Source organism: Tarenaya hassleriana, unplaced genomic scaffold (genome assembly GCF_000463585.1).
Source record: "Tarenaya hassleriana unplaced genomic scaffold, ASM46358v1 Cleome8, whole genome shotgun sequence".
In the NCBI taxonomy this organism is placed as follows: Eukaryota; Viridiplantae; Streptophyta; class Magnoliopsida; order Brassicales; family Cleomaceae; genus Tarenaya; species Tarenaya hassleriana.
In genome coordinates, this window is record NW_010970490.1 from 3,437,238 (window position 1) to 3,453,121 (window position 15,884).

Consider the following 15,884-nt stretch of genomic DNA (forward strand, 5'->3'; position numbering starts at 1 on the left):
CCCCCCCCCCCCGCATCGAAATTAAACCTTTTTCACGATCTCTCTGCCACGTAATCCTCTGACCAGGTAATTTCCGAAACTACCCCTATCCAATGAATCAATGAACCAAAGACAAAGGGCAAAACGGGTAGCAGAAGTCTATAAAGACTCCGTGATCACCTCCTGGCAGTCGTCAAGAGGGGAAGAGAGAGAGAAAGCTGCATGACTCCAACAATGGCGAAATTGGTATCAGAGACTAACCCTCGTCCGAACATCACGTGCGAGGCAACGGGTTTTCCCAGGAAGGTGCTCGGCACGTACGAAATCAGGGTTTCGGTCGACGAAAGGAAGATCGGTTTCAAAATACCGAAGATATCGGTGAAGAAAACAAGCAGGACTCAGAAACAGGACAACGAGGAAGGAGAAACGATGAACATGGAGATGGCGAGGGAGGGCAAGGAGAAGGAGAATCTTTTCCTGGTCAAGGTGAGTTCGGTGATTTCTGGTGTCTCGAGGAAGATGACGACGACAAGTGCCAAAGCTAATCAAAAAATGGATTCCCTGCGAGAGATCAAAAGGGTATCATCGAGCATCATGACCATAGCCAGGAGGTTGAAGGCGAGAGCCATAGAAAAGGTGAGGGAGCACGCCATTGGAGAAGAGGAGGAGCTCTGCAAGAAGAGGATACTGATGGGAGAGAAATGCAGACCGCTGAATCGGTCGGGGACGCTGCTGTATGATGGGGACGGCATTCTGCTGCCGGAGCCATGACAGGACACATGGTAACGTATACTTCTCTGTCTCTTTCTGTCATGGTTCGTGGTTAGAATCAGACAGACATATGGATCTTAGATTTTTAAACCTCAGTCGTAACACAATGGTGCATATTGTATTTATCTATTTCGAAAATTCTTACGATGGAGTCTCAAAAGAGTTTTTAATTATGGTGGGTTTTAAAATATAAAATTATATAAGTAAGATATTTACAAATATTAAAAGGATATTTATAAAAAAACTAATAGTATTCGAATAGATGATATGCGAGATTTTCATTATATATTTCTGTGTTTTATTTTATAGATTGATTGAATATATATAAATTTATTCAAGGGTTTCTAAATAAATTTGGGATTAAAACGTTGTTGTTGTTTCAATGTGATATCAGAATTATTTTTCTCTATTTTTTTTAGTGAAAAACTTTTTTTGATAACCACGTATTTTAGACCAAGATTCAAACTAATATCGGGGTCGAAAGTACTAATATCGAGATCGAAAGTAAACCATTTGATTTGGATTTGGATTATATGTTCTATCTCCAAATTTGACATTCGAACTCAAGTTAGAAGAGACGTTTTAAGTTCCGTTAAGACTTATTTTTATTAGGCTGAGTAGAAAATGACTTCAAAATGAATTTTAATTAAGCTTTGTTACAAAACTAAACTCCGAAAATGAGAAGGAAATTCAGTTTCCTTTGGAATTCTAACACTACGAAGGCTTTTTTTTTTTACATTAAGATATCGTTGCCGTACTAGAGCGGTGGGGGAAAAAACATCTACAAAGTGAAGTGAGATTTCATTACAAAGTGCAAGAAGACTAACTTTCTCTCTCATCTTCTTAACTGTTCGGAGGCATGGTTGCTTGTGGTGGATGACGAAGTCGTCATGCTATTCATCGTCTCCGACTGTGGAGCCATCCCCCATTTGCCCTCCGGTTCGGTCGGTTCTATCACCTTAACCGACCCATCGGTTAAACCGATCGCAAACTGGTTCGGCTCTTGCGGATGAGCCGCCACGACCAGAGGGGCCAAGCCCTGGCTCCTGATGACACAGCGCAATACAACATAGAGTAAAGTCTTTTTCAGCTTAAACGCGATCACGAGGTTTAACGACACGAAACCCGTAAAATTTAGCACGATTGAACAACATGGTCGGCGGATTTTATAGTCCCGTCAGAAAGAAACTAGAGAATGAGATGAGATTGCGGTCTTTTTCGCTCAAAGTTCCGACCTTTTTCCGACCCCACTATCAACCTACGACAGGATCGATACATGAGATATACAAAGTGAATTTGAAGTTTACCCTCGAGGCAAGTAGGCGGTGGGAGCGATTCGGCATCTTAACCGAAGACTGTCGGCGTCAAAAATTCCGATGTTGCCATCACGGAAGGCGGCATATATCAACTGGCTGTTGCACGAATAAACTGCCGAAGATATCGGACCGGACAACCCATCTTGCGGAATCCACTGTGACATGGAAGACATGAACATAAGAATGATTTAAGCGTGTCGAAGAATATGAGCAATAACATGGACTGTGTATCGGTAAGTGATCGAAATCAAGTTTCGTCGAGGAATTCCTCGGGTATCATGTGTGGGAAGAACCTAGTCTCGGAGTTTATAAATTACGGAAATTTTCACTATAATCAAATCATGATTCACTGCAATTATCGGTCCTCATACCTGTCGGATGCATTCCATCTTGGAAGCATCGTATATCGCCAGTTGCGTCTCATGGACTGCCAAGATACGAATCTGATTGGCATGGAACTGAACCCGTGTTTCTCCGGTGGGCGCTTTTCCTGCCGGCATCTGGATCGTAACCGATTTCTTCTTCTCCCATGTGTCAATGCTCCAAAAACATATCTAAATAGACAACAGAAACAATAAGCATCAGATGCATCAACCATTAGTCAGACAATCGAACAGACGAAAATATAGTTTGAATCCGGCTTTTTGTTCAACTATTCGACGTCCCGACTATTTCTTTCGCGAAAACGCAAAAATCGGGGACGACAACTGTAACGTCATTCTTTCTACGGGGATGAAACCGAAGTCGTCAATGCAACACGAAATACCTGAGCATCGGCACCAGATGAAACCAAGATGCTCAGAGTTGTAGAAAAGGCTAAGCCTGTTATATGTTTCTGGTGACCCTTCAGTTTAGATTTCACCTGGTGAAACAACACAGTACAAGTGTAAGTGATGAACCAGATGACACCGCACAAGAAAATTTAACAGTTAAAATGGTAAAAGCAAAAAAGGGGGAAGATTTGCAGAAAAAAACCCGTGAATCTACGAGAAAATCTGCCTTAAAACATCTTCGCGGGTCCTTTTTTTTTTTGTTTCTAAAAGAACTAACTAACACCAGTTCACGGAATTCCTCCCGTTAAACTTTAGAAAATGTATGTTGGAAATGGAAACCGACCGACACCCTTTAAACTTAAGGAGTTCATTGAAGTTGGCTTGAATCCTTTCCCGGTCTTCCACCTGATATTTACATATGCATGATGGTATTTACCTCGTCTACTCGGACATTGTAGATGTGAATGGTGGAATCCTCCATACCGATGGCGATGATGTTGTTATCCTGAGGATGGAAGGCCAAGAATGTCGATGCTGGTGGAGGTGCCATGAAAGTTGTCATCACCTGAAAGGTAGGTTTCTTTATAAATGCCGAGTTTTTGGCTTCTGGTCACGGCTATAACTGAAAGGCTAAATGGGAAAACGAAGTTTTTGCTTTCGGAAAACATCACATCAAATGATGGTGAATTTTGAGTGATATATGTACCTTGAAAGTCATCATGTTGAACAATGAAACCTTTCCACCCGCAGCTGACATGACGTACGAGTCGTTTTTCGAGAGAGCTATGCAGGGAACCGCCTCCTCGAGGTTCACACCCGAGACGTCATTGGTCATGAGAAGACCACTGCTCGGCTGCCAATGCTGAGGGACCGCACTGGCAGTGGCCTGCATAGTTCACACACCGTAAATTACATTGCAAAAGCTTGCCCTTTCAGTCGGTCATTGAGCTCAAGCCGAGATTCCGTCACCAGAATTCTCATATGATTACCTTGCCACTAGGGTTTTGTTCATTGCGAGCCCATTTCCATAGCCTCTGTATACCATTTGAACCGAGAGATAAGATCCCGACTCCAGAATTCGTGTAAAGAAGCCGAATCACCTGCAATTGCCATGTAACATGAAAATTTAAGACACGATTTTTTCAATTTAGGCAGAAAACTTTTGGAGAAAAGTTAATTGAGGCAAACCTTTGTGGACGAGTCTGTGCTGTCGGCCAAAGTGACCTGGCGACATTGAACAGAGTCGAGGATTTCAGACAATTGCCAAGGTTTGGTCTTGTCCGTTGCGTCATCAACTCTTGACTTGGAGGGATCAACTCCGTTCTTGATCAAAGACCAGAACAAAATTAGTAAATATCGATACGTCGATAGAAATCCTAAAACAGAGTAAAAGATTCAACCAAAAGGCAAAAATGGAAATGAAAGTGTGACAGGTGATGTACCGGCATTTGTAATATGGCGGGTGAGCCCCGTTCAACTTGACAACTGACAGCAGTGGCAGACACAACAGGAGCACCAGAAACCTAACACAACAACCAAAGTGGGTTAACCATCATGACAACAGGGCATGTTTTTCACAAGATAAACATATATATAAGTTACGAAATGTTACAGCTTTCATAGAAGAAGAATCAACAGGGGTTCGTAATGCTTCAAAAGCTGGACTTTCCATGGCTCTCAGAGATCTGAACCCAGCTGTGTTTGCTAATATCTTAAATCCATTATCAGCTGTAGTAACAGCAAGAAGATTTCCTTCCTTGTTGAACCTCAAACGAGGAAGGGTCTGAAAGTGATCGATACGAGTAAGCATCAATACCCAAAAATAATAAAAAAATTAAGAACACTTGATGACAAGCCAAGAGAGAAAAAAACACATCGGTTTGACTAACCGGAAGTCCACCCTCGGCATCAATGCTGGTCAGAGGATTGGTGTTGTCCATATCCCAGAACTTAATCTGCCCATCTTCCCCGACGGCCAGAAAATGATTCTTTGTGGTGTCGAACTGAACCACGCCGGCAGATTTTTTCCTAAACCCGAGATAGGTCCTCTTGATTGCTCCTTCACTCTCATTCCACTCAACTAAGAAAGAATCTCCTTCTTTACTCGTCCCACAGGAGAACAATCTAAAGAAAAAACAGGACAACTTACTAGAAACTCAAGGAGAGAAACTGAAGTGGTACAATGGAAAAGAAAAAACTGTTTAAGCAGGTAGATTCCTCGTCATGTTCTACATTGTAAAGCGTCAAAGAACAAAGAAAAGGCATCTCAAGGGTAACTTCAGGGGAAAAAAAACTAGTTCAATCTCAAGGACATGTTTGAAGTTTTTCTGGGACCAAGACAGTGAAATGAAGACAACTTTCATAAGTGGTTCGAAAAGACAGGAATGGAAAGAATTGATAGTTCAAAGATCTTACCTGCTCCCATCAGCACTGTAAAGCATAGTTGTACACCAGCGACCAGGAGCATCATAGTCAACTCTGGAACCCATATTATCATAAAGCCATGCCTTTATCTTTCCATCTATAGCTGTTGAAAATATGAACTGAAATCCAAAAATGGACATAAATCCCAGTGATCTTCAAATGGCTTGAAGAGAAAAATAACAGATGATAAAATATAATTCCCCGTCCATCTCGATTCTCTGTCACACACCTGAATGTTCTCTTTGTGATGAGGACAGACGGAATAGACAGGAGCCTCGTGTCCTTCAAATGTAAAATGCTTCCGGCCAGAAAGATCCCACACCTGCTCCACATTGGTTCTTTTAGACAGCCAAATGTTGAAAATTTTATCAAGAACACACCCTGTGATTCTTGGCTCACCTTGATTAGCTTATCATCTCCGCAAGTAACTACGCATAGTTGTTTATTCGGATGAGCAAACGCCAAGTCGTTCACGGAACCCACATGGGCATCAATCTGCGTGAAAAAAAAACGGTGTAATATTCCGTTGGCAATCACAGCATAATGATTTTGATGATAAAAGGGTCAAAAATATATATGCTCACCTCAATATGCGGGCGAAGATCATTAGGCCCGGTGTAAGCGTACAGGTGAATAAGATGTTTTGTAAATGCAACCCCTGCTCAAGAGGAGGATGGAATTAGGGATAAAACATGAAAACCGACAACCAATGCGTGGAGGGACACTGACCAATGAAACTGCCATCTGGACTCCATGCAACACGAGTGACAGATATCGGTTTCTTGTTAACCATAGAAGCCTGAAGAAAGCTCATAAACATGAGATTCTTGAACAAGCACTAGCTTATTCATACATCATTCTTGCATCAGTTATTAACATCCGATTAGTCGAACAGCAAGAGTTTTAAAGCAAACACTAACACAAGTTACACAACCCCATTACGAGTTGTGAAGACAAACCTGAAACGGTGATGAACAATTAGGCATATCCCAGACCTTGAATGGCTTTGAAGCCAGCCTTTCTCGAACAGCGAGTTCCCATAGAATGATTTCGCCCGCAGCAGAACCAACTGATCAAACACAATGTTCATTTCAGAAAATCAAAGAACAAAGAACGGGATATGTGATAAGAATATCACTGCCTAACGATTTCATAAGTGGTTTCAAGTCCCATACCAAGAAGTAATGTTTGCTGTGAGGGGTGGAAATCCATGCTAGTGGCAGCGGACTCTAAGTGCAACGACAAAGCCACCTTTGTTGGCAAGTCTTCCACCGACCATGGAGCTTGCTGTCTAAATACAGGATATGTCACCTGAAAACCGGAAAAAAGTTTTACAATCTGTGAAAAATGCAAGAGCTATGTGAACAGAGCTTTTTCGAGAAAGGAGATATTGCATTACCTCCTCTACAGATGGAGCAGGCCGGAGTCGTTTCATTAGTTCATGGTCAGGATTCTGATAATCTACTATACCTGGAGTTGCTGGTGGCGTCCTGGGTCGCTTCAAGACTGAAACTTTTTTTTAGAAAAAGAAAAGTAGTTTGCTATTAACATAACATTAAGCGAACAGGTAATAACAATTAGTCTAAAAACGAAAATTTAGAAAATTGATGCAGTTCTAACTTTGATTCTGAGGAATGGGCATTGCTGAAGGTGTGACAACAGCAGCTTGGAGAGCAGCAGGACCAGAGACATTAGCCATCCAACCGGCTAGAGCACCAGCATTAGCAACCGCAGCACCAGGGGGAAACGGCTACATAAAAAACGGCGGCAGAACATAAATCACTCGAAAATTTGACGATTTATAAAATGAAAAACTATGAATACAGCAGTAAGAGATAATGTCTTACCCCATGAGCTCCTAGCGATGGATAAGCAGTCGGCTTCGCCATGGCAGCAACAGGAAGATTGACGGGTGAAGCTGCAAGAGGACCGTTCGGAGGAGAGCATGTATGGTCGATGAATAAAGTCTTAATGTCTGGATTTGGCCTAGGGTTCTTGCACAACTGATGCTGCCAGTTCAGACTGCAATAAAACGTGTGTACCATGAATCACCCGACAAGCAAAACTCCAAAGAACAACACACCTTTGGTAATAAGACGGGAATAACACACACCTTTGGTTGATCAGAGTCCGCAGTCTCGAAGATCTCAAAGAAGGAAACACCAATTTATCACGAAAAAGAGGATTTGCTTCAATAAGTTTTTTCAGTTCCATCAGCATTATACCCCGAGCAGTTTTAGTGTCTCCATACTTGGAAAGCTGATCATTTTCCCTATATTCAATAGAGACCCGAGAAGATATTATTAAGACATGAACACTTCCCGATCATTACAAAGAAATCCGTAACAACAACAACCGATTGAGACGACAAAATCACGAAGGATCTTCACCGTAATCTTGACTTCCAAACAATGAAACCCACTCGTCTTTTAAGTCCCAAACTCATGTTGCCACAAATGAACTGTTCACGAGGGACTTTGAGTCTCGTGTCTCGTACCTGAAGTTGTTCAAAGTCAGAAGCAGGGTGATTTCTTTGTAAAGTTCCTCGTTGAAAGTCAAGAAAACTTTCAAGTCCTGCACCAATATCTCGACTGCCTTTCCCTTGTCTTGCCTACATAAAATCCGAGAACGATTGAGCGGATCTAAACTAGGAAAGAGATGTACAAGAGGACAAAACATGGATGTCGATTAATTATACCGATCAAGAGCCTCAAGATACTTCTGCTTCCTAATCTCGAAGAATATCTTCATCGAGTATCTGTTATCATCGACTTTGGTAAACCCCGACAAGTACTTCTCAACTTCATCCCATTCTCCGGCCAGAACTATCTCCTCAAAGTACTTCATGTTAAAGAAGAACCCTGATTCTTTCTCAAGCCTAACACAGGGAATCAATTCACAATCAGGAAAAAAAAAAACAGAAAACCTAACAAAAGTCAGATCCCTCCAAAACCACATCTAGTCTTGCAGAGGATTTGAGGTTCGAGCAACATGCGAACATCTAACAAAATTTTGAACAGCTGGTGTCAGAGTGTTCATTCTTTTTCCCATTTCTGCTCAATTTCAGATACATATACGCTTTAAAAACCCCAAGCCCCACATGAAGATGTAATTATGGCAACCAAGTCCCCTTTCCAGATGAACCGATAGCTAGAAACAATCTCTCACGCAGTACAAAACTGAGACGGAAATTAAATTTGACTCCAGCTTTTAAGAAATGCCCTTCAGAACGTATCAACTTGCAGAGATGTCCATGTACACGGGTATACATATCTATCTACATACATACATATATGCATATATAGAGATATACATAGACTTGCCTATGAACAGACTCCTTGAATTTCTCTTCCTCGAGAAATTGCAGTATGAGAAACACCAATTCTCGGCTCAACGAAGACATTATCCCCAAGGCTCGGACCGCAAATCCAGACCTCAATCTAGAACACACGCGAGATTAGCCGTAAAATTGCACGATCAAGTTCGAGCCCCAGCTCGATTCGAGCTCGACAACTCGGACAAGATTAATTTCAGTCCAAATCGCAGCTCGGAATTCGAGGATTTCTAGGGTTTTGAAGGGTTGCTTTTAGAGGTGGATAGAGACGATAAAGGATGAGAGAGAGAGAGAGAGAGAGAGAGAGAGAGAGAGAGAGATAGAGAGAGAGAGAGAGACGTCCTTGCTTTCTTCGACGCGTTCTGCAGAAGGAGGGGCCTTTCAGGATGTACCGACTTATCAGATATAAGCTGAGCAGACATCGATGATAGGTACGTTGGCTTATGAGATTGTCGAATTAGCTTATCAAGAAATGGGTTGATAAGCGAGCGAGACATGGAAACAACGGATTTCAAAACAAACTCAAATTGAGTGAATATTCGGACACACGTCCAAACTGGTCCGCCACCCACACTTTCTCTCTCTTGTCCTGTCGCTTTCAACTCTCGCTACGTTCATTTACCATTTCCGTTTTCTCGCGATATATAATAAAATCTCCTTTTCGTTTTCTTCTCTCTTTTCACCTCCCGAGAATTTGTGCATGACAAAAATAAAAGATCAGCAATTACACGCATAATTTGTCGGTCACCGCCATTCGCCACTTGTAGACTAATCTGCTGTGTATAACTCCACACTATTTACGGTGCTCTCGCATGGATCTTATCCTATATTTAAAAGAGTCAAGGCACGTTGGATATAGTTCTAAAATCTAACGGTTGAGAATCTCATTTCCAATGAAAATAACGTGTGAGATGTATCCTTGGAAAATGACGTGAACGTTGCGTGAATGTATCGTGAAAATATCGTCATCTCAAAGGCCTTTGGGGTCCACCATATATATATATAAAGAGGCTTTTTTATTCTGGGAGTTTTAGTTCTAGACCACATATGCGTCACTGACCGAATATATTCGGCACGCGCCAAACCAGCGCGTGTGGGTCACATAATAGATTAATATAAAAAGGAATTTTTAATGTGATAAAAAAATAAAAAATATTTAATTTTATAATTATTGTTAATTTTTTCTATAAAGACGTATGTTTTTTATATTTTAGAAAAACTATTGTTCTTTTTAATATAATTGATGTATTTTTTTATGAAATTTTCTATTATTATTATTATTATTATTGAGCTGATTAAATTTATACAAATCCAAAGTTTGAAAATTTGGGTTTAATAATTCGTTTATAAAAAAAATAAAGAAATTTTGTCGTTCTTTTAGAAATGAAATGTTGATAATTTTGGTGATAGGATGTTTTCAATTAATAAAACACAAACTCCACGATTTGAGCAAGACAGTGATTTGATTGTGTCATAATGAATTGCTTAATTTGATTTTAGTTAAAGACGGGAATATAATTACGATAACGACATTGGAATGTTTTTAAATAAAAAAAGGGAAGGAAAACGACATAATTATATGAATATTTTTTAGACTTTTCCAAAAGGTGGCTGGGTTCCATGTTCCACATCGTGGACACGTGCACGTACAAAGCACATCCGTGATCCTTTTTGTAATCAAAATTAACAACCTTGATAACAAATTAAATCCGTATACTAGAAAACACAAAAACAAAAATTGGTTATTGTAAAACAGGATATTTTGAATATAAATTTTTCTTATAATGAATATAGAGAAATTGAATATCGAGTTTGTAAAGAATTTTGACAGTTTAAAATTTTCTTATTCATAATTACAATTCGGTTAAAATTTTAAAAAAATCATGAAATACATAAAATTGCAAAAACTTTAAACGACAAATTTTTTTCCTTCCATATAATACTACCAACTATCCGAACCTAATAAATAATATATTATATTTCTATTTAAACCATATGTACTGCAAAACTAAGCTATTAATATTTAGATGGAAGAAAACATCTTCATAATTTATATATTTATTTGAAAGTCTTAAATAATAGATTTATTTCTATTAAAAAAAATCGTTTGCTTATATTTGTTTATATTGATACTCAAAAACTTCGATATAATTTTTTAGATAGGAAAACTACTGAAACTCACCATGGGCTTTTAATGGGCCGGAGGCCCAAACATTTGCTGCTCAAATAGAGCGACGCCGTTTTATATTAAATCGCGATTCCATAAAAAAAACGTGGCCCAGTTTGAAGTATCCTAGCGTAATTGGGCCGAAAAGTGAGGGGCTAGGCTAGGTAAGGAAACGGAGGGAATGGTGGGAGCTGGTGGACCCCTATCCGGTGCACCGTCCCGCATGTGATTCTGGTCGCCACGTGTCGATTAGTGAATGGTGGATCTAGTGAACCCTGATGACCGAACTCATCTTGGGGATCTCACTCGGATGTGGGTTGTTGTCGTTCCGTGTGGACGCTCGCTCACACCGAAAGTCTACAGTGTGCTCCTCCGTTTCTCTCTCGCCACGTGTCCCGTCCGTTTTCAATGCCACGTAGGATAATCCACCGAGAAATGATATACCTTGAAATGGCATTGATTGTGATGTATATTTCCGAGATTATGTAAAAATAATCAAAAATAAAAATAATTTATATTTCTTAAAAAAAAAAAAGAGGGAATAGAAACATTGAAATTAGTAAGTATGATACTGTTGCCGACATTAGAGATCCACCCATGATTTTCTTGTATTGGTCCGTGTGTTGGGTCCCACATACACAATTAGGGGTGAATGTTTCGGGATTCGGTTCGGGAATGGTTCGGTTCGGTATTATAAAATTTATACCAAATTAGTACCGTGTATTATTCGGTTCGGTTCTGTTCAGTATTATGACGGTTCGGAACGGTACAGTACTAATAAATAAGTACCAAATAATAGGGGTGGGCGTTTCGGGATTCGGTTCGGTTCGGAAACGGTTTATTCGGTATTATAAAATTTGTACCAAATTAGTACCGTATATTATTCGGTTCGGTATTATGACGGTTCGGGACGGTACGGTACTAATAAATAAGTACCAAATAAGAACTGAAATAAAAACGGTTCGGAATGGTTCAAAACGGTTCATGACATATTTATAAGTCATATAATATAAAAGTAAAGAGATTCAACATAATAATTTTATACAACAAAACAAAAGTTTCGAACTTGTAAACTTGGAAAAAATTCAACATTAATCTCAATGCATTATGCAAACAAACTCTTAACATTAGTAAATATCATAATTAACTATTAATATTAAATATTTTTTAATTAAAAAATAAAAATACCAAAATACCGTTCGGTATTTCTCAAGTCGAACCGAACCGTTTCCGAACCGTTCGATATTTTAAATTTCGTACCGTTCGGTATTTTTATATAATACCGAACCGAACCGAAACCGAATTAATCGGTTCGGTACGGTTCGGGACCAGATTCCCGAACCGAATTGCCCACCCCTACCAAATAAGAACCGAAATAAAAACGGTTCGGAATGGTTCAAAACGGTTCATGACATATTTATAAGTCATATAATATAAAAGTAAAGAGATTCAACATAATAATTTTATACAACAAAATAAAAATTTTGAATTTATAAACTTGAAAAAAAATTCAACATTAATCTCAATGCATTACACAAACAAACTCTTAATATTAGTAAATATAAAAATTAACTATTAATATTAAATATTTTTTAATTAAAAAACAAAAATACCAAAATACCATTTGGTATTTTCCGAATTGAACCGAACCGTTCGGTATTTCAAATTTCGTACCATTCGGTATTTTTATATTATACCGAACCGAACCGAATAAATCGGTTCGTAATTCGGTTCGTTTCGGGACCAGATTTCCGAACCGAATTGCCGCCCACCCCTATACACAATTGCATGGGTCCGAGTACGACCAAGTCGTACACACACCGACCGAATCCAACTCACTTTCCTTAATTTCTCTATATACATTTCATGGAACAGTGACTGTTTTTTTTAATAAACAATCAAAGATAATCTCGGAAATCTTGGATATTTAATTTGATTATTCCGATATTTAAATATCGGGTATTCGAGAAATTCTATTTCAAATTCGAATTTTGCGAAAAACAACATTACCTATAAATCAATTTTTTAAAACAGAAAAATATTACAAATATAATTTAACTTTTCTCAATATTACAAAAAAATTGTTCAGAATTTTGAATTTCCAAACAAAAAACATGTTGTTGAGTTTAGATTCGATATCCAACGTATGCCAATATTTTTGTTGAGAATACATATTTTGAATAATTACAAGTATACGGATATTATCGGGCTATACGAATTTACGTATATGAAATCGAATTTAAATAATTATGATATATAAAATCGAGTTCTAAAATATTTAAATTCGGATTTTAAGTAATTCTAAAGTCCCTATATAGTATAGGCTTTTTATGACACGGATGACTTCAACACGGTCTCATTAAATGTTAGCTGTACCGATTTTGAAATCTTGATCCCCTTCATGGATACGGACCATAAGGATCTGTAATTAATGCTTGGATTCGACCGTCTACAATATATGATTACACGGCCATTTACCAAATTTCCAATTTTATTTATTTTTTAATAAATTTTTTAAACATGTTTTAGAATTTCCCAACATTTTTAAAAACCTTTTTGGCAAATAGACAACATGGATGAGCTTCATATATTTTTCTTCATTTGTTATCTAATGTTTGGATTTTTATTAGATATTAAAAAGTAGTTAAAGAGAAATTAACCAAATTCAATCAGTCAAAAAAGGAGCGACTGGATGAAAAAAAAATAACTAGATATAATGCTTTTAAATTAAAACAAATGAATTTCAATAAAATATACAAATTATCGAAGAGATAAAAAAACAAAATCAAACCTAAACTCTACAAGTATAGTTTTTTTTTTCACGACAACAGATATTCAAACCGAATTCCAAGTTAAATATATGAAACAATTATAGTTTAATCAATAAATTAAAAGGGTTTATCAATTTAGTTTCCTCTAATGCATTTGGGTTTGGGATACCCCGAAACTTATGTGTAGTGAATAGAATTCATGTCCACTCACAAAAAAAAAAATACAAAAATACATTACATACATATATTAATATACATTTGAAAATTAAAAAAAGAGCCGGGATTTTCTATACCGTATTGTTCTACCTCCAACTTGCATTATATTTGACTTGATAATTACTTTTTTAAGATAATTAGTATTATATTATATCACTCATAGTTCAATTATATAAAATATGAAACTATTTTAGAAATAATGTCACATGCTATTTAAAAATAAATTTGAAGTATTGGTTTTAGTTTATCGTTTCTCAAATTATTGTAATTAAAAAAATCGTGGACCGTTTTAGGATCCTTATGTTAAACGTGTACGGTTACGATCTGCTTACTTTATTATTATTATTTTTTGTTTAAATATTTCTATATTATTTTAACGTGTTTATTTATTATTATTTTGTGCATGAGAACAACATATCTTTTTGGATGTCGAGAACATGCAGAGATGTATCGGCTTACTACTCGAATTGAGAAATTGTTCATTCATTACCAAAAGAGTAAATGATACATAAAATCAAAGTTCTAATTTTCAGATTATAAATTAGGGTTTTATTTATGTGATTGTTAGCAAAGTGGAAGAATAAATTTCTATATATTTGAAATGCAGGATTAATTTATAATTACACAACATTTCATTACGTTCCGAATTTAAATTTGTATAAAAAAAATTTAACATTATGTACAATATATACTTTAAAAAAAAAGAAATACAATATATACAAAAATATACGTTAGAAATTATGCGATAAGCATATTTTTAATCTTTTGTATATACTTCCACCCGAATATATAAACATGCTATATATATACACTAATTTATAAATTATATGTGATTTTTTGTTGTTAGATGTTACGAATGGGCAACTAAGTTATAAATGATACATGATTTCCTATATTTTACATAGACGTATATGATATATACGTTCGTATATAAATATATATATATATATATATACATACAAATGGTTGTTACTTGTTGACACAAGGGCATATACTTGCCAGAAAAAATCATGTGACGCAATCTCTAATAAAAATAACAATGACAATTGACAACATCACGTGTAATGACTGTAGTGATAAAGCCTCAAATTTTACAAACACAAAATTATTAGAAAATATGGATTTCATTTATAATAGGGGAATTATTAAAATTCTAACATATATTTTAACTTTTTTTTAAACTTAAATTATATTTGATATCTTTCTTTTTCGTTAGTTATTCCTACGAATGTAACATATTTATCTATATTAAAAGATGATAAAAACTATTTCATCGCTTAAAATGAAAAATAAAAAATCAAACTATAAAATCATCTTAAGACCCAAATTTTAAACATTCAGCCAATAAAAATTTAAAAAAAAATTAATTTCATAAATTTCAGATAATAAAAATTGCAAACTCTTTTTAAAAAGAAAATCCTCAAAAAATATTTGTTGCCAATTTTTAAATAAAACTCCAATTTCAGTTTTTCGTCGAAAATAAGTATAAACTTTATATTCGTTGTCATTTTTAAACCTTAATAATGATAGACGTACTAATATCCTATATAACAAGTCAATATTTTGATCATATTTGATATATCATCATCCATAATACCATATATCCAGATATATACGATGAATTTAAAAATGATAATTATTATAAAATTTATATTTATTTATAACTCAAGAATGAATTTGATATTTTATTTCATAAAAAAATTTAGATTTTATTTTATAAAATTAACAATTTCATATATATTTTTGGAATTTTTCTTTTTTCTTTTTATAATTTTACCAAAGTTCATTTTCACATTAATAATATTCTTATCAACTACGTGTAATAATAATAATAATAATAATAATAATAATAATAATAATAATAATAATAATAAATAAATAAATAAATAAATAAATAATATTATTATATCATTATCTTCTGGAATTTTCAAATGCTTTGTCGTTTTTGTATTGTGTCGTGAATTTGGACCTTATGATGATGACTGGATTCTCCAACTGTCAATTTTAATTTTCTTTTTTATTTTCCCATACTTTTTATTTCGTCAATTAAATTTATCGTTATTATTATTTGGTAGAACTGTTGACATTTGATTTCTGGGAATATGCTCAAATAATAAATCTTTTATTTAACTT

The 15,884-nt window shown here is 36.1% G+C and overlaps 2 protein-coding genes across 3 annotated transcripts; one reads left to right on the top strand and one right to left on the bottom strand.

The window, feature by feature from the left end:
* Nucleotides 1–190: 190 nt before the first annotated feature.
* On the top strand, nt 191–921 carry LOC104802786. Its single transcript, XM_010526548.1, has one exon. It carries the CDS (start codon nt 202–204, stop codon nt 748–750), a length of 549 nt encoding a protein of 182 aa, XP_010524850.1. The 5' UTR covers nt 191–201; the 3' UTR covers nt 751–921.
* A 454-nt stretch (nt 922–1,375) lies between these two features.
* Nucleotides 1,376–8,942, bottom strand: LOC104802787 (topless-related protein 3-like). Of its 2 annotated transcripts, none has more exons than XM_010526550.2 (25): nt 8,587–8,942; nt 7,962–8,141; nt 7,761–7,874; nt 7,377–7,535; nt 7,111–7,285; nt 6,884–7,013; nt 6,663–6,769; nt 6,439–6,574; nt 6,223–6,332; nt 5,993–6,062; nt 5,848–5,921; nt 5,663–5,758; nt 5,493–5,585; nt 5,255–5,382; nt 4,729–4,963; nt 4,452–4,622; nt 4,282–4,362; nt 4,028–4,162; nt 3,829–3,939; nt 3,546–3,725; nt 3,276–3,404; nt 2,833–2,928; nt 2,438–2,620; nt 2,058–2,221; nt 1,376–1,796 (listed from the first exon to the last, which is right to left on the bottom strand). In XM_010526550.2, the coding sequence occupies exons 1-25, from the start codon at nt 8,664–8,666 to the stop codon at nt 1,586–1,588; spliced, it is 3,348 nt and encodes a 1,115-aa protein (XP_010524852.1). In that variant the 5' UTR covers nt 8,667–8,942; the 3' UTR covers nt 1,376–1,585. The 2 variants fall into 2 exon arrangements, with proteins under 2 accessions (XP_010524852.1, XP_010524851.1); XM_010526549.2 differs by having other exon boundaries at nt 6,663–6,775.
* Nucleotides 8,943–15,884: the final 6,942 nt, after the last annotated feature.